Source organism: Pagrus pagrus, assembly GCF_965226575.1.
Source record: "Pagrus pagrus genome assembly, chromosome: 13".
NCBI lineage: Eukaryota > Metazoa > Chordata > Actinopteri > Spariformes > Sparidae > Pagrus > Pagrus pagrus.
In genome coordinates, this window is record NC_140197.1 from 18,949,720 (window position 1) to 18,968,139 (window position 18,420).

Consider the following 18,420-nt stretch of genomic DNA (forward strand, 5'->3'; position numbering starts at 1 on the left):
TACTCAAGAAGGAGAAAAAATGAAAAACAAAATGTCACTGCATCATAATGGCTTGGGGGCTGGGACCCGTACAATGTCCCTGGTTTAGATCTGACTAGGGAACTTTGCTGCGAAACACACACATTTTCTGTCTGCCTCTGTTCTTTAATCAATAAAAAGTGAAAATGTCCTATTCAGGAAAACTGATTGTAATTAACAACAAGTTAACTCACGAACATACCAAAGCAAAGAGAACAGGGATAACAATTAAACAAAAATGGTTGAGACCAAATCTCAGAGGCCTCACATCTCAAATCAGCAGGTCTGCAGGGACCTTTGGTTGGTAGTCAGGCCAAACCTGAGACATCCACCAGAGGGACTAACAGCAAGACTGTGACATTGAACAGTAATCAGCTGCTACTGTAAGTAAATACATTGTTAGCATTATTTAAAACAGGTTAGAAATTAATCGCGCATCATGTGAACATTTTAACAAAAGTTTTACCAAATCTGTGGAGTTTCTTCTTTTTAGATTTTGTTCAAGTCATTGTAGTGTTTTTTCACTTGTGCAAGATCCACTGTGAAATCTAAATGAAATGAAAGGAAAAACAAAGCATTTTGTTCACAATAAATGCACTATCAATAACACTATTGGAAATGTCTTAATTTCATTACATTACATTAATTTCAATAAACATTTACAGTATTTACATTTAGTCTTTTTTTTCTTTTTTACTTTGATACATCTCCTTTACCTGGGAGTGAGTCATCATCTGTCTTGAGTGACAGCTCGATTGATTTCTGCATCGTTTGCTTCAGTCTCTCCAGGATGAAAACCTAATTCAGCATCAGAAACTTTATTAGTTATCACTCACACTGTAAAACAGTGTTCAATATTAAACTGAATCCTGTGTGATTTGACTGTCTACATTTGTGTTCAGATTGAGCAAAAAACAAAAAGATGACCTAGAATCGTGGATGAAAATAAAGATGAGCTGCACAACATGTTTGACTTGATCATCATTGGACTTGATAGACTGTCACAAACCTTCAGGTCTCTCAGCTGGCCCAACATTACATCTTTAGCCTGCTCAAACATGCTGTTCTTTGAAGAATGTACATGCTGCTTGATAGTGTCCCTCATATGTTTCAGTGAGTCCTTTCCTCTAAATCCTGCTGCTTCTGCAATAAAACAGAAAAATGTCAACTACATTTTCTGCACTATGATAATAATGTACATGTGTATTATTATACTACCAGGTTGTATATGTCATGATCTTCTATCTTTACTTACTTTGATAGCAGCCCTGCATGTTTTCCTCGATTGTTGTTGTCAGACTGTTGTAGACTGTTTTCTTGTACTCCCGGATGGTTTTGTTGAGTACAGTCTTAATTTTTTCTTCCTTAGAGAAAAAAACAATACAAGGCAACATATTCTTTTTTAAAGTTTTCAACTTGTAGAATGTGTCATCATAGCAAAATGTGTTCCTGGGGACACCTATTGTTATGGGAACTACGACAGAAGCGATTAAGTATTTTGGCAGGTGTTTCTGTCTGTGGACAGATCTTTGTCAGCACTATAGATAGATTATTGATTTTAATGTATTTAATCTTACTTTCATAGCAGGACCTTTGGCAGTCAATGTGTTTTATCTGCTAGCACTGTCGCCTTACAGCAAGAAGGTTCCCACTGGGGCAGGGCCTTTCTCTGCCAAGTTTGCATGTTCTCTGCACTCTGGTTTTCATTTGGTTTATTCTCAAGTCAGTGCCCATGACCAAGGCACTGGCTAAGATCTGGAGTTGGTCCATGTACATCGTTTATTCTCAGTGTCCAATTCTGTGTAACTTACACAGCAATGCAGTGAATAGATGATAGTTAGATGGATGTTTTCCATGGACAAACGGCTTGACAATGGACTAATGAATAGGATGGTATTGTTTTCATATTGTACCTCTGTCTTGAGAAATATCAGTTGCAGTTCGACATCGTTGTACTTTTGAATCAGCCCCTCCGTGTCAAGGGAAAACGTATTGATGACCCCATTGAATGCTCCACATTTTCTCTCATTTCTGAAACATGTCAACAAATTGTACGTTTCATGAAAGAAGCACTGACAAGTTTGTATTTCAGTAATGACATTTGTACATATGTATTTTCTGACATCATTTATATTAACTGTAATTTGAAGAATCTCTTAATTATGTACATTCTACACAGTGTTATATACCCTTATTAGTTCATTTCTTACAGGAAGGTCTTCTTGAATTCCTCATCAATGCTGTCAGTCAGGTATGAAGCTAACTTGACATTGAAGTTTATTGGTTTCCTGTTTTTTGGTTTGTGGACGCCACCGTTCTCAACCACATTCTTCAATGTCTTGTGAAAAGCACGATCTGATACCCCTCCCTGAAACAATGAAACAGAAAAAATGAAAAGACAATTAACATATTCATATAAAGACCAAAATCAATTTTGATTTAATAATGTTTGAAATACGTACAGGTTGTAAGAGGGACTTTAAGACGTTGTCACATGAGCTTTTTGATTTTTCAACCGCCTCACTCAGGCATTTTTCAAAAGCCATGTAAGCCTCATCCATGGGTCTTTTGACTTTTTCAAGTTCATGACTTATTTTTTCTTCAAGCTCCGTGCACACATCTGCTGTATTGCCAGCCTGAACTCAAACAACACATTTAGTATTTAAAGAAATTAAACCATAATGCTTCAGTGATTGGTGTTTATTTTCATACATTGTTTGATATAGCTTATTTATTTCTGAAATTCTGTTGCTCACGGTATGACCAGCCTTACTGTGATAATGCAGCCTCTCAAACAAAATATCAGGAAAATAACTATGTAACTAACTTGGCTAGAATTTCTTCCATTACAATATTTCATTATTATTAAAACTTAATCAATACAGAAGTCTGTTATTTGAATTTACCACGTTTTCATAAAATTTAAGCCTAGTTTACAGAAGCTTACTGAGTTGCTCTGAATATTTTCTGTCAATATTAATGACAATTAAGACAATTGAAGAAAAGTAATTTATCTTACCACGTTTCTGCTGTGGGCCCTTTGAATCAGAGAGAGAATCCCATAAGCTCCAGACACATAGTTGAATGTCTCTGAGTGACGGTCATTGAGATCCTTCAGAAATTCCTGGAGTTTGGGTATTTCTGTAAAAATAAAAAAAATGCAGTTTGCATCACATGTACTTATGTTTAACACTTACATTTGTCATAATCCAATTAGTCATTTCTGTATATACTGTATGTATTTGAGCTGTACAATTTCTGTCCACAAAGTGTTCATATATGGAGACTTCTCCTACCAGTTTCATCTGGTGTTAGAAGTTTTTTCTTGAGAAACTCTTTGGAGCTCACTGTGAACACTTTGAAACAGTCATCACTGAAATGTTTCTGAAAAACAAACAAAATTGAAGGGTTTTAAGGCGACTTGCAGTTGTAGACAATCTTTGGTTAGATTTTCTGTCTGTCCATAAAACTCACCTTAACCTTGTTTAGTTTCTTGTATTCTTTGATCACTTCTTCCTTGGCTTTCATGTTTTTTTTAAATATGAGCGTACGGACACCAGCTGCTGGACTGTAAGAAAAGATTTATATGAAGAGGAACCTCGTACAATATAAAGTTTTTTTGCATACAATGTTCTTTCAAAAATAAAAAAAAGTCAAAATGATCTTTTTGTAAACCTGTGCCTGTAACTAATGTTTCTATCATTCATATCTTAAGCGGTAACACTTTAATTTAACATTGAACTGCACTATTTGTCACAGTAAGAATCAAACAGAACTAATGAGCAACTGTTGAATCTTATATTTTTCAAAGTGAATGATGATGATTGAAATGTTATTTTCTACTATACTACTAATTCTACACCTTCTTTGGTTTCCCTGTTGCACCAGAAACGGCCCAAACTGTGACCCCAGAACTGGGTCATATCCCTGATATTATATGTATTGCATTTGCTTGCGTTTACTAGTTTTGAGGTCATGGTTTCCTGGGTGTCACTGTCTAATTTGGATGTCATACAGTATTTAAATATCTACTGGTTTGCTAAATCACTTACTGACGTTCCGAATCTTCAATATTATCCGACTTGGTGCAGATAAAATGAATCTGCTGACACTCGCCACCATTTCCCATGATGCTGCTGGTGCTTTTCAGGATCTCCAAGGTTTCTGTCCCTGCTGCTGCTTTTTTAATTTCAGTCACAATCCACACAATGGAACAACTTCCAACAACCTGAAGGAGAATAATCCCAAGGTAACTATGAAAAGGTATTTTATCAGTGCTTTGTAATAATATGATGTAACAGGTTTCCTGATGACACAGTAATGCACATTAAACAGCAGTCATGCAATTAAATTACCGATTTCCACATTTCATCTCTGCTCTTGTTCTGGTCACTAGTTCCAGGAAGATCCACAATTGTGACATGCTGGAGAAGATCATTATTCGGCACCCTGACAGTCACACACTTCACTAGTGGCCAATACCATCTCTTTCTTTCTTTACCATCTCCGTCTTTTGAGTCATTTTTTGTGTATTTGACACATTTTGCAGACAGCTCTTTAGCCTGCAACAAATAATGGAAGCAGTTATATAAATGAATTTATATACTGGTAGACAAATTCCTTACTGTGTGTACTGGTACTGGTAAGATTTATTCTCCAAAACTGCGTAGTGCACCTTTAACCCATTTTCCACAACAGCTCATTGCAAACATGGGCTTTGTAGTTGGAGTTTAAATGATGATCCTGGAGCAACATTAATTATGATGTTCCAAGAACATCATCAACATGGCGATATGAGATAAGCCATGTACATAATATTTTATCTTACTCACTGATTCACATGTCAAAATCTTCCTCTTGGATTGCAGAAATTCTGGAATTTCTTTGAAATATTTGTTATCCATGAGGTCTTCAGGGGGTTTGTTTCTCCATTCTTCTCCATACACTGCTGACAGCTTTTCATCAAAGTCACGATTATCTTCCTCTTTGTCCTGATCATTTCCCTGATCTGCATTATCCCCAAGGAAATTTAACAAGGACCACAACTCCTCTTTCCACTCCTAAAATATAAATGATTGTGTTTAACTCGGTTTAATGGCATGTACCAACAATAATATCTGCGCTAATATAGGTTTTTGCAGCTATATCATAATTTTCCAACTAGTTTCAAGTAAATCTAAACTTATTACTAATATAAGCTATTTTTACCTCTTTTGTGATGAACTCAATGTCCGCCTCATACTTTGGGCTCTTCATGTTAGCCTCCACTTTAATCATGACTGAGGTACATGCACTGATGCTTCCTGAAGGCAGAAGGTTCTTCTCTCCAATGACAGCATTTATCAAAGAGCTCTTTCCAGCCCCAGTTTTACCAAAGACACCAACCTGCTCCTTCTTGTCTGTCTCCAAGTCACTGATTTTTTCCCTGTTGCAACAGATTTAAGTTAAAGTTTAGTTTAAATATTTGTTAATTCATCAATTGATCAAGGAAATACATAGACACTAAAGGAATGTGTTAAAATCTGGAAGACATCCATCTTCACACCGGCCTACTCAAGCATATTTTAAAGCAGCTATAATCATTTTTTTCTATTAACAATATTTCTAATGACTACTTGTATGCAGCTGTTAGTAGGTGGTGGACATTTTTTTTTCTTCAGGATTTGGTGGAGACGAAATGACAGCTAAAGGAGAGGGAAAAGACTTAAATAAGTTTAATGCATATGAATATAATATTTTCTCCCAAGGGTGGCAAACCCTCACTGTGCTTTTATAATGAGTTTCGCTTTCACACACTTGAACAAAAGTGTTTGTGAATGTTCGACAGCAAACTGTCTTAGCAGGGGAGTGTAGTCCAACTAAAAGCCACCACCTTCACTGCTTCTGGATACAGTGGCTGACAGCCAAAGATAACCAAGTCAAACTGCTTCACTCCCACAGAAAATGTTTGCTCTCAGTAAGAAATCCACAGTTACAAGGACATTTTACTGAGAACACTCAGTGAAGGGTGTAATCATACGAAAAACGTCTAGTACCAGAAAATCTCAATGTAGTGCAGATTTGCAGTGAGCTGAGATACTGTGGCTTCTTAATGTGGCAGGCCTCAGTACTTACAAACTTTACAAAATCATGCAGATACTGCTACAGGTTGGATCAATCATCCATATATGTTTGTATTGTTTTCTTATAGTGAGGAGATGAGGAATCAAATCCTTGACCATGGGATCATTAGCCATGTGCTTTACCCACTCTGCCAAGGAGCAGCAACAGTACTAGTAGTTTAGCAGTACTTGTATTGGCAGTAGTAGTAGAAATTGTAGTAGTACCAGTATCAGTGGTAGCAACAGCAGTTGCAGTAGCACTAGTAGTAGTAATAGTACCAGTAGGCTATTAGTAGCAGCAGTAGATGCAGTAGTCATAGTAAAGGTTGTAGTAGTAGCCAGAGGCAGGATTTGAACCACAAACCTAGTGATCATGTGCCTCTCATTCATTCTCTATGGTAAAATTTTGTTGGAAAATAGCTTATTCTTTTGAAAAGTGCAAGAGGTATGATAGTGAATATAAACACACTGTTCCTGAAAGAGCTGAATGTTTTCATATTTGAATGGTTTCTGTTGCTGAAAGCATGCAGAGCTGAAATGTGCCAAAAGTAGAACCAGGCTCATACAACAAGGAATGTTAAATATATAAATCTTAATAAACTTAATACTTACCTCAGGAAATTATTGATGTTGCTGTCTTGGTTAAGTAGCCTCAGTTGGACACACCTCATGATGCTTTTCACATCACACAGTATGATTTCTTCTGTAAGAACGCAAATAAAGAACTATTCATCAGAAACAACAAACCATGTGTATCCAGTAAGCAGTAATGTACATTACAATACAAAAAAGGAGAAAAATAATGTAAAGGGTGAGCGTAGATGGCCCATAAATAGGAATAGGTAGCAACAGGCCTTTTTTTAAAAATTCTGTTTTATCAGCCTAGAGCGGGGTGTCAAACTCATTTTGGTTCAGGGGCCACATGCAGCCCAATTTGATCTCAAGTGGGCCAACCTAGTAATAACATAGCATAATAACCAATAAATAACTTAAATTGTTTCCCTTTGTTTTAGTGGAAAAAACTACAAGTTCATTCTGAAAATGTTCACATTTAATGAACAATCTTTTTACAAAACATTAACAACCTGAAAGGGCAATTTCAACAATATTATGCCTCGATTAATCGTTTATACATGTGCATTACAACTTACAGATCACAGTGTATCTACAAAGGCACAACACATTTAGTCACAGGTATCTGGAACTGAACAATATCATTTTTTACTTTGTGATCAATACAACTTGTCAAGATCTAGAAATTATTTTAAATTTACATTAATTTCCACATCTGTCTAGTAATCCTGACCACCTGAACTGACACAACACACCATACAAACTAAAGTGGGAACTATTAAAGAAGAGGGTTGAGTTATCCCCCTGCCTTGTAAATGCATACAATGAAAAAAAACATAAAAGTTGTGGCAATGCATGAACCATTTCCGTTCCATCAAATCAAACTATTTTGTACTGAAGCTGCTGACCGACATTATGTTGCATAATGTTCAGTGTCTTTAAATATTTCCACAGTAAGTATTCATTTTCACAGAACTATATTCTTCAGGGTGCAAAAGTGTCTGAAGCAGCTTTTTACATTAAGTAGGGTTACTCGCTGTTTAATTTGCTCCTGAAACTTGGCATCTTTTAGCCTTCACAAGTGCATCAATATCAGGTGTCAAATCCTGAGTAGCAGCCAATTTCAGGATGCCATATGAGTGCTTGTGTGTGAGCCTTGAGCGCAGCTTTGTTTTATTGATGCTCAGTACAGAGAAAACTTGTTTACAAAGGTAGGTAGTCCAAAACATGTAGCACAGCAAGGGCTGTCAATTTGGGGTACCCTGGCAAAAGATATTGATAAATCGTGTCCAAGTCCACCGAGGAAAATGTGTCCTTCTTGTCTGAATTATACTGCAGATCAATTATTTCAAGTTGGATGTTGACGTGCAGAAGCCTTGACTGTGAATGGCGAGCAAAAAATGTCAGAGTGAATCTGTCTCAAGTTCACCAGAGATCTGAAACCGCTGCTGTTAACTCCGGTCTAATTCAAGAGGATGTGGCACAGACCACATCCTCTTTCACTTCGCTTTCATAGTGGCACTAAACACACTCACTTATTTCAATCCTTCAAGCCAGAGTGCGAGTGCATCGGGCACGCTTTAAAAAAAATACACATCCAGCTCCAGACATGTTTTACCGACAGCTCCAGCATGAACAGTTTGCTTGCTTGACAGTGTCAGTGACAGTGCAAATTTGAAATAGCAGTTACTTTTATTGAAAAACTGCAGTTGAAATAGTCTCTGTAATTATTACACTTCGCAAAGTCATCCCGCCCACGGGCCGTATGTTTGACACCCCTACCTTAGTATCATCAGGCTCATACTGTGGCCACTGACCACAGGATACGAGGTTGTCTGGGTTGAAAACATCATGCAGTAAAAAAAGAAGACTACATAACATTGTTAAATACATGCAGTTAAATATACATTCAGGGCGTTCATAAACTGTATGGTTTAACTGTTTGAGGTGTTCTGATCAGAAGTATTTTCTGTGGCCAAGATATAGAAACAGATGGTAAATTATTCCATTACATAACAGGTTTTACCATATAGTATGATTTAATTGTTTAGAAAGTGATTTAAATACCTGTGTATGATCCCAGTCCACTGTCACGTTGGCGTTTAAAAGGTGGTGAATGCCATTTGCTGGACTCGCGCTGAAGATCCAGCTTTCTCTTTCCTTTTTTTAAAATTAAATTAAAAACTTTAAAAGTAAAAAATTGTTAAATGTTCCTCTCACGATATTAAAATCTGGTTTACTCAAAGCTGAAAGATATTGCTACCTTTAACACATCAACATGAACTCTTCATGTAATCAATAAGATAATGTGTATCTGACCTTTATCCTTTGTGCCACTGGTGGACGGCGAAACCTGAGAATGAACAAGAATGTTGACTCTTTAAATGATTTGACCATGAAATGATATCCACACAGGCCTTTTCCTTGTAACATGGGTCTTCAGGCTTGAACAAAAATCTTTACAATTCACACAACAATATCTGTATTTGTGCTCTCATCCAATCTGGGATGAGCCTGACAAAACGCTGGGAAACAGAGACCAGGAAGGGGATAACAAGTGATCACTAGTTCACTTCTTTAGTCAACAATGACTGTTTCAGGACAATTCAGTAACTTAGTTGCATAAGCAGAGGAGGAGAGGCACGTTCACTGATTACATGCCTGTGAAATCCAGTGTGATCTTTACCTGACCTGGTTCAGCTGCTTCTTCATTCTCCTGTTGCAACTGCAAATATAAATAACAGTCTAAGATGACGGCCATGTAAAATTTTGAGCAGACATTGAAACAACCTGTGTGAATGTGATAAATTCCTTAGAAGATACAAAATTGTATCAGATTGTAGTCAACTTACTTGAGCAGGAGAATCAATTGTTTCCTGGTTTGTTGTGTTTTCTTCTCCCTACAACAAAACAAAATAGTTGCAAACCAAAATGTTATACAGTAACTTGTTGATGCTCCTGTCAGTGATAATAACATATATCTTTATTATCTTTAAGTAATACCACAAACAGTAAAACATCTTAGTTCAGAACATTACCTTTAACAACTTGAAACTTGTCCTGAATCGGGCCCTTGGTCCCACTTTTGGTATCAAGATAGCAATGTCTTGATCATTGAGGCAGTCAAAACATTCCTTATCAATGCCTTCATCTGTAATCAAAAAATATTAATGTGAATCTTAGTCATGCAGAAAAAAAGGCGAAACAGTCGTATAAAAATTGTTAATTTAATATTTTCTAAAAGTGCTACAGCCTCACAGAACAATTAGAATTGTTGTTTGAGCTGATTGTTTATATATTTGATTGTATTTTAAGTATTTGTCACTTTTCAGTCTTTATTGCAGACAGTAAATATATATCTATATATCTATATATATCTATATATATCTATATAGATACACTGTATATACAGTGCTGCTCTCAAGTTAGTTAAGTGCTCTTCTAATTGTGTGAAAATGTACAAGGTCTTTACTGTAAGTGGTTTTGTACTCTGAACACAGACAAGAATTGCCAGAATTTATTAACACTGATCTCTCCCATTTTCTTAAAATGTCAAAACTGCAAAAATATGATTCAGCATTTTTTATGTCTGTAGTAGATGTCTCAGTATCTGTCGGTCATATCAATAATGTATAACTGTCACAACTGTCACATATTCTGCCTGTTTTTTCCCCTCACCACAGACCCAGCCACACCCTCCTGCCTTCTCTAAACACTGCTCCCGCCAGTTTCATCACCTGACCTGCTCCACCCATTTACTCCTCATTCCTCCTGATTACCTCAGTGCAACATACGAGGCTCATTTATTTACATTTATACAACACAGGGTTGTAAAACAAGAATGAAAGTTGTAGTCCATGTATGCTCCTCACGAAACAAAAATGTTATAAATGGATGAAACATAGTGAGTCATTAAACATTTAATAAGTTCTGATACTGGCCCACTTCCACTTGTCCTCTGCCAGATTGTCCAGTGTTCATTGTTTCCTGTTTTCCTCATCCTGCTTCCCTGAACCCCTCCCTGATTCTGGGACTTTTTTTTCATTATCTCATACCTGGCTAAGTTTGCCTTTGTGTTTACCTAACTGGTTTCAACCTCTGTTAGTTTTAAATAAAGGATTTTAAAACTTTGCTCCTAACATATGCTGCTCTGTGTCATACATGTCGTGTTATGCCAGTTCTGAGCCAGCACCAATACAATAATATCTGTGCCCAACAAAGAAGCACTGAAATACTTTACCTTCAAATTTTTGGATATATTCGCTGAGGTCCCATTCAGTTAATTTGTTACGGACAAAATCATCCATGATCAACAGCAACTAGAAGGTAAACAATCATAATACAAGCAATCATCAGTGGTTGATATTCTGAGTGAAAAGAGACAAGTTTAACCAAAAGACCATTTTTAAATTAATTTCACCATAATACTATATGGTTCACAAGTAAAGACATCAAAAAGCCAATTTTGTAATGCTGTTACATATTTCCATATTTAATAAAAAGAACAATTCACAGATGTTTAATGATGTCATTCTATCACAATTGAAAACACCTGCTGAACTGAAAGCATTTTAAAATGTGTTTTTGTTTTACTCTCCACTACCTCCTACCACTATAAAAGCTTTGCTATAAAGGAAATAAAGGGGCTGAGCTTTACAGAGTGAAGATTTATAAAAAAGGATACTTAAAGTAGCAACATTATGTATTCATAGAAAATCTATATTACATTAATTAGCTACATGGCCATTACTACAAAATAGTGACAAAATACCACACTAAGTTTCTTACATATTATCCTAATGTTTAACTTTAGTTTAACTCTCAGTAACATACTCAGTTTTGAATGTAATGCATTGATGTTAGTGTACTTACATTAAGTCTGTTCCTCCTTCATGCAGGAACACGACTCCTCCTGTGCTTGATGTACTGTGAGCTCTTCCTTTTATATCGTCTCCACCCATCACCAATGTTCTGTCCTCTCTGCCCATGAAGCAGGTTCGGCAAGATCAATTCAAATACAGAGGTGTTAATGGAGTGGAGTTTAAGTACAAAGTAACATAAAAAGGAAATTGTAATCTCCAAGTACCTCAAGACTGTACTTAAGTACTGTGCTAGAGTACGTAGTTACTTTTCCACCTCTGTTAAAAGGATGAAGAGAAGAGGGTTGTCTAATTATTGGTGCACTGGGGACTCCTGCTGGTTGTTTTTGGTGGTGGTGAAGTAGTGAATAGTGTTTTCTATATTTTAAACTTTTGTATGTCCTAGATGAGTTTATTTTATTCAAAGCAGCTATATCATTTGCATAAACAAGATTGGTTCAGAAAGCAATACGAGCTGGCTGTAACCAAACAGAGCCTGGGCAGTTCATTGATCAGAACTTTTTATCACAGAGAAGAATCAGTTACTGTAAGTTCTATTTATCTGACTATGTGTCTGAAGACTGCGCTAACAGGAGTCTAGGTTAAAAATGAATGTTGGGAGATGTATCATCGTCTTGTATTCTGAATCTAAACCCTTCGCATAGCCTACAGATTTTAAGAATAAGCTATGTAACGCCTGCCAATGTAATAATGTCCACAAACGTAATAAACCACACACGTAATAAAAATCTGCAGCATTTAATGTAATAAACCCACAAATGTAATACATTTTCCACAAACGTAGGCTAATACCCGCTGCTTACAAACGTAACACGCGATTTCCCACAAATGTAATTACGTTTGCGGGGACTTGAAAATCTTTATTACAATAACTTCCCACAAATGTAAAAATACAATGAATAATGGTCGTTGTGGTTGTTGTTTGTTTGTTTGCCTATACACCTTATTATACTACTGACCATGGGTGCAAAATCCAGCTGCTGACTCTCCGCTCCGCTATCACGCAACGGATCCCCCCCACACTGATAAGTGTTGTGTTTACACATGAGCAATACATCCAGATTTCTTCAGATTTTTATTGCAAATGGGAATTCAAATTTAAATGTCAGGCGATGTTTTCCTCACAGAAATTATTTTCTTTCAAGCTAGCTATCTCCCTCTGTCAACCACAATCTGTCTCCTCTGTCAATAAACTTTATTCAGCGCTGTCAATTAACAGGTGTTTGGGGGAAAACCCTCTGACCTAACGTTACTAAACCAATTTCAGCAGCTGGATTTTGCACCCACAGTCAGTAGTATTAGTAGGTGTATAGGCAAACAAACAACAACCACAACGACCATTATTCATTGTATTATTACATTTGTGGGAAGTTATTGTAGATTTTCACTTCCCCACAAACGTAATAGTTAGGCCTATTACATTTGTGGGAAATCGCGTGTTACGTTTGTAGTAGGCAGCGGCTATTACGTTTGTGGAAAATGTATTACATTTGTGGGTTTATTACATTAAATGCTGCAGATTTTTATTACGTTTGTGGTTTATTACGTTTGTGGACATTATTACATTGGCGGGCGTTACAAGCTACATTGTGTAGAGGGCGTCAAGGGTTCTTTCTTGGTGTCACGGTGTTTGGTTTCTACAAGCCTGTATATGCTAAGGTTAGCGTTTATTTATTTAAGGTTGTTGAAGGCTCATCAAAGAAAGAAAATAAACCACTATAACAGTACTTTACATGGGGAAATCAAATAGAGACTGTAATTAAATAAAATCTGGAAAATTTACATAGAATGAAATGGAATCAAATACAAATCAATAAATAAACTTTAATGTTTTCCAGCTGCTTGTTAACTGTGTCTGTTCATTGTTTGGTGCTGAACAGGTTCTGTGTTTTTTTACAGACTTTTTGCTGAAAACAAACTCTACTGCGGCTGAAATGTTATGAGAGCAGTGAGATCAAAGCAAAACAGTGACGTTACTGGCCAGAAAATTCTATAGATACTTTTATACTTTTTTTGCTGAGAAAATTGATCATGAATGAAACGCATTGTAAACACCATCAACCTGCCGCTACATGTAAAGAAGCAAACTAAAAGCTTTTTTTTTAAAAAAAAAAAAAAAAAAAACAACATTTCAAGCAGTGACACTTGAATGACAATAGGGACTTTAAGCAGCGATGGTTGAAGGGACGGCTCTGGTGTTTGAGATTTAAAAAAGCTTCACATTGCGCATTTCTGTCACGACCCTTCCTGAAGTTGTAGCACAACAGTCTACGACGGGAGAACACCTGGTTTGCTGCACCCAGAAGTACGTCAAACAGTGTTAGAAGGTAGTTATAGAAGTAGTCGTTGTAAAAGTTAAATGTTTCTTAGTTTTCCACTACTATGGCAACCTGTACACATTTTTGGCCGATGCCGTAGCTGTCCCTACATTTTGCAACAACAAGAGCAGTACACACAGTAGGCATTTTTTACTGACACAAATCTTTGTTATCAACGTTGACACTGCATTTAGAAATCCAAAAGATTGGCACACATCTTTAGATCATATGGAGAAGGCCTCATCAGCACATTTGGAGCTTCACCAAATAAAAGTAAACAGGTTTATCAGTAGTTCTTCAAGTACAGTGGTAGTGACTTTTAACATGATACAGGTGAACCATGAAGCCATCCAAAAATATTTTACATACTAATATATTTACATAGTTTTTAACATTAAGCACAATGCACACAAACATCTCACAATGTCAATAAGAACAATAGATGTCCTGTGGTTTCAATTGGAGATACAATCAAGATATATTACCCTCTGAACCTAATAAGTCAGAAGTCACCTCAGATAAAGAAATGTAAGGTTATGTTTGACCAGAGTAACTAAATATCTTTCACAGCATACATATAATGTATGTTTCTTTAACCTATTTCCCATTAGACTAGTATCAGTAAAAGTGACACAATAAATACTCAATTATACATTATTTACATAAACATAATTACACTACAAAGACAATGACCAGGGGCCAGTAGTCCTTTCTGACCTTCCTGATTTGACAGAGTATCTCACTGGCTGACAGCAGGAAAGAGATGAAAAACTTGATAATTGAAAACTGATAATAGAATAGGGAACACCTACTATAAGTAGTTACAGATTATGACCTAACAGTGTTGAAAAATAGTGATTATATTGTGGAGTGGTTGGATAATTGTCCGAATCTCTGTGGAGAGTCTGGTCAGAACTCTGGATTTGCCTTCACAGAGTAGTTCCAATAACCGGGCCTTGTTGCATGAAAGTGTCCTTTAATTCTCTTCAAGGTGCATATAATTCACTTCCAGTGATGACAATTTCTGTGGTTTCTGAAACCCATAAAAAATACATGAATATAAGACAACACGTACAAACACAGGTGAGATATAAAACAGTTTACATACAGTATGATCTGCAACATCACTGCAACATAACTTTAATCCCACAACAGTTATTGGCCGCGTTTCCCAGATTCGATCGTTCTTAAGGACTTAAGAAGGCTCTTAAGAAGGGTTCGGCTAAGAAGGAGCGCTAAGATGCGGGTGTTTCCCAGATGCGTTCTTAACTGCCTTCTTAGGAGAACCTTAAGATCAAGCCAAAGAAGCTTCTGAAGAAGCTCTTAGTGGGAGCTGTCCACCGCGCTGCTGCTGTGCTGAATCAATCGATGCCAGGCAGATCGATCACCCACCTCTTTATCAGCGCATAAGTGCGTGTGTGTGTGCGCGCGCTGTCAGACCGGGCTGTCCAGGCAAAGAGATCCAACGGCCGTTGGATCTCCGCACGGGGCAGCCAGTACTTTGCCTGGACAGCCCGGTCTGACAGCACGTCCAGTGGGGAGAAGTGCTGACGCACGTATGCATTTATGTAAACCGTCTGGCTTCGCGCACGGCGACGCTGTTGGTTCGCAGCGAGAATGTGCTGTATTGCAGCCATGGTTTCTCACACGCGCGGACTTTGGCAACGCAGAGTAGCAGGGAAAGCCTCTCTGGATGAGGTTCAGCTGAGTTTAATACATCTGTTCCCTTGATATCTGTGAAATGCCACAGGGTTGTTGTTTTTTTTATGTGTAGTAGGCCTACTATAAACTCATATATGCAGATGTTGCGGAAAAGTTAAACGTGTAATTCAATAAAAAGGTTTTTTTTCATCTACCATTTTCTTATTTTTATTTCTTGCGCCAGTGGTCCGCAGCTATGAGCGCATTTCAACACTGAGCATTGTTTTATTATTTCGCAAAGTGGAGGATATAAATTTCCCTGACGCGCTTGATCACTGAGCATTTGGTCGCTAAGAAGGCTGTTAAGAGTGGGTCAGCTCGATCTTACATTTCCTTCTTAGTGAAAGATCTTCTTAAGCTAAGAGCGACTCTGGGAAACACATCCTTCTTTCGCAGCGTTCTTAAGAGCGCTCCTAAGAAGATCTTAGCACTTAAGAGCTTCTTAACGAATCTGGGAAACGCGGCCATTATTGGTCAATCTCCTCAAAACCTCCTCTAAAGGGGAACTCCGTTTTTTTGACACCTGGACCTTATTTATAGGTGTAATTATGCTCATATACTCACACAGACAATTGTAGTGCAGCTTGGAGTCCTTCGGACGTTATTTAGATCCAACCGATCGTGACCGCAGCGCACAGGGGCCACGACAATGGAGCTTCTACATAGGAATTATCTGCCGCGAAACTCGCTCATTTCACCTACATTTTGTCATGAATGGCCAGTGTTATCATCATGTCAGCTCGCAGCTATTCGTGGACGTGCAGCGGTTTCTTGTTCTTGGGCCAGTTGTTCGGCTCTCTGCCTCCGCGTCCTCCTTTCATGGAGCTCCTCGTCAGTGTATTGTGGCTCAAAATGGTAAGGACACCCATCATACTCAAAGTCGTCGTCCGACACCTCTACATCAGATTAATATTCTGCCATGTTGCACAGAAATAGCCGACCAAAACAAAGTAAAACAGCTGAGTTTTTGCGGTGCATGTCTATGACATCATCAAAAGTTTGTTTGAAAAAATCCCCGGGTGACAACAAGGTGTCTGTGTGAGTATATGAGCATAATTACACCTATAAATAAGGTCCAGGTGTCAAAAAAGTGCCGGAGTTCCCCTTAAATAGCATTATCTTACAGTACACTTTTAATTAACATACAGCATCTTTAAACCATAATATTAACAACAACCTTGAACTGTGGAATCCACATAATTACTCTTCTGTCATGTCTAAATAAGGCTCCTCACTCCAAACAGTAATTAACTAACACAAAACTTACAGCCTCTCAGGCTAATTAGTGAGCACACTTTAACACAGTAAATGAAAGCCAAAAGGGACCACTTACAGTTTTATGGATGCACAAGCCACACTGGAGATGGAGTTGAAGTCAATTAACACGTAACTGTACAAAAGACCAGGTAACTAAGCTATGAACTCTGTGTCCTCTATGCAGTAGGTGAGCTGGTGTGTTCTGTCTCCATCACTGCTGAGAATAGCTCCCTCTGCTGACCAGTGATTGGCTACTCAGTCTCCACAGTCAGAAAGCAACAGGCAGCCTTTTTAACAAGTGTGATGTCAAAAAGGCAAAGATGTTTCAGCCCTGCTGCAGTGACTCTAATATCTCTCCTATGTGTGCAGGAGAGGCACAAGCCAATCATCCACATACATACATTTACACCTGATATCTTCTAAGAAGATGACTTTAGGTTGATCTGTCTTTTCAACTTGTTCAAAGACTCCCTTTGATGGACGGTTGGGGTGTATTTTGTGGAACAATGTATCAGGTTTGATGTTGCACAGGTGGACCACACTGGTCCTGCTGTCAAACTGGCTTCACTGATGATGTATACACCATTAAACAACCGCCACTGCTGATGATAATCTATCTGATGTAAATCAGGCACTTCCCTATCCGGGAAGTAGTGACACGCAACCACATGAAAAGTACCATCACCTTGAGTAAAACATGGGTTTGAACATTGTTGGAGACATTTGGGATAATGTTAGTACACAACTCAACAAAATATATAACAAAGGTCGAGTTGTTTTTAGACATTTTAATGCAGAATTCCTACATATTATATCTTTAAGTCATTTTTTGGAAGCAGTGATGTAGAATGTAGAATATCACGTTTGTTGTTTAAAGTGTGATTAACAGGTTGAAAGGGTTGTGAGTTATTGATGAAATTGTCCCCAGTCAGCTGATTTGTAGATGCTATTCATATACAGGACTGATCACTCCAACTGCCTTTACTGCTGTTTACCCACGAGAACCACACCTGCAGCATGTCAACAAACAGCAGGGCTTCTCTTTAGTAATAAAACCACAGAGACCAAAAACACAACTGTATAATCATAACCAGCCCTGCGGACATAAACCAAAACTTGTTGTAATCACAATTTCTGATTTGGGCAACAGAATATGTAACTTAATGATTCAATGGTAACAATATAGTATTTGGTAATTAGGTTGTACTGACATTCTGTTTTTTCCCACTTTTGAACTTCTGTAAATCTGCTCCTCTGATGCTCGGGATACTTCTGACTCTTATAATGACTGTCCCCTCCCTGCAGTGACAGAGATCACATGGTCCAATGGGTCTGCTACATCAGAAAGACCATAAGACAAAGACAAAGGCATGGATAAACCGGTTAGATATGGTTCACATGAGGTTAGTTCATGTTCAGACCAATACACAGCCTGAGAGTGCTGCCAGATAACACAACTTTATCAGTGTATCAGATCTGTGAGAAGGACTGTCTAGGTTGGATTTTTCAAAGTAGAAATCAGCATTTTAAAAAATTTGCAAGCATTGCATGTGGGTGTTGCAATCATATTTT

General features: G+C 37.6%; 1 protein-coding gene across 1 annotated transcript; it reads right to left on the reverse strand.

Moving 5' to 3' along the window:
* Nucleotides 1-394: 394 nt before the first annotated feature.
* LOC311268499 (nuclear GTPase SLIP-GC-like) lies at nucleotides 395-11,638 on the reverse strand. Its single transcript, XM_084372179.1, has 22 exons — nucleotides 11,565-11,638; nucleotides 10,933-11,011; nucleotides 9,741-9,843; nucleotides 9,545-9,592; nucleotides 9,384-9,417; nucleotides 9,012-9,045; nucleotides 8,760-8,852; nucleotides 6,732-6,822; nucleotides 5,227-5,443; nucleotides 4,851-5,078; nucleotides 4,374-4,580; nucleotides 4,071-4,246; nucleotides 3,493-3,586; nucleotides 3,315-3,402; nucleotides 3,038-3,159; nucleotides 2,481-2,654; nucleotides 2,229-2,386; nucleotides 1,932-2,049; nucleotides 1,274-1,382; nucleotides 1,028-1,161; nucleotides 735-816; nucleotides 395-566 (listed from the first exon to the last, which is right to left on the reverse strand). The coding sequence occupies exons 2-22, from the start codon at nucleotides 10,997-10,999 to the stop codon at nucleotides 508-510; spliced, it is 2,436 nt and encodes an 811-aa protein (XP_084228305.1). The 5' UTR covers nucleotides 11,000-11,011; nucleotides 11,565-11,638; the 3' UTR covers nucleotides 395-507.
* Between the last annotated feature and the right edge of the window lie 6,782 nt (nucleotides 11,639-18,420).

Bases quoted from the DNA above. Each gene is read 5' to 3' on its own strand.
- LOC311268499 (XM_084372179.1), bottom strand. From the start codon at position 10,999: ATGGATGATTTTGTCCGTAACAAATTAACTGAATGGGACCTCAGCGAA. The intron at 6,823-8,759 runs GTATTTAAATCA...GCGTTCTTACAG, and splicing joins TGGACTGGGATCATACACAG to AAGAAATCATACTGTGTGAT. The intron at 1,383-1,931 runs GTACAATATGAA...TTTTTCTCTAAG, and splicing joins TGATATTTCTCAAGACAGAG to GAAGAAAAAATTAAGACTGT.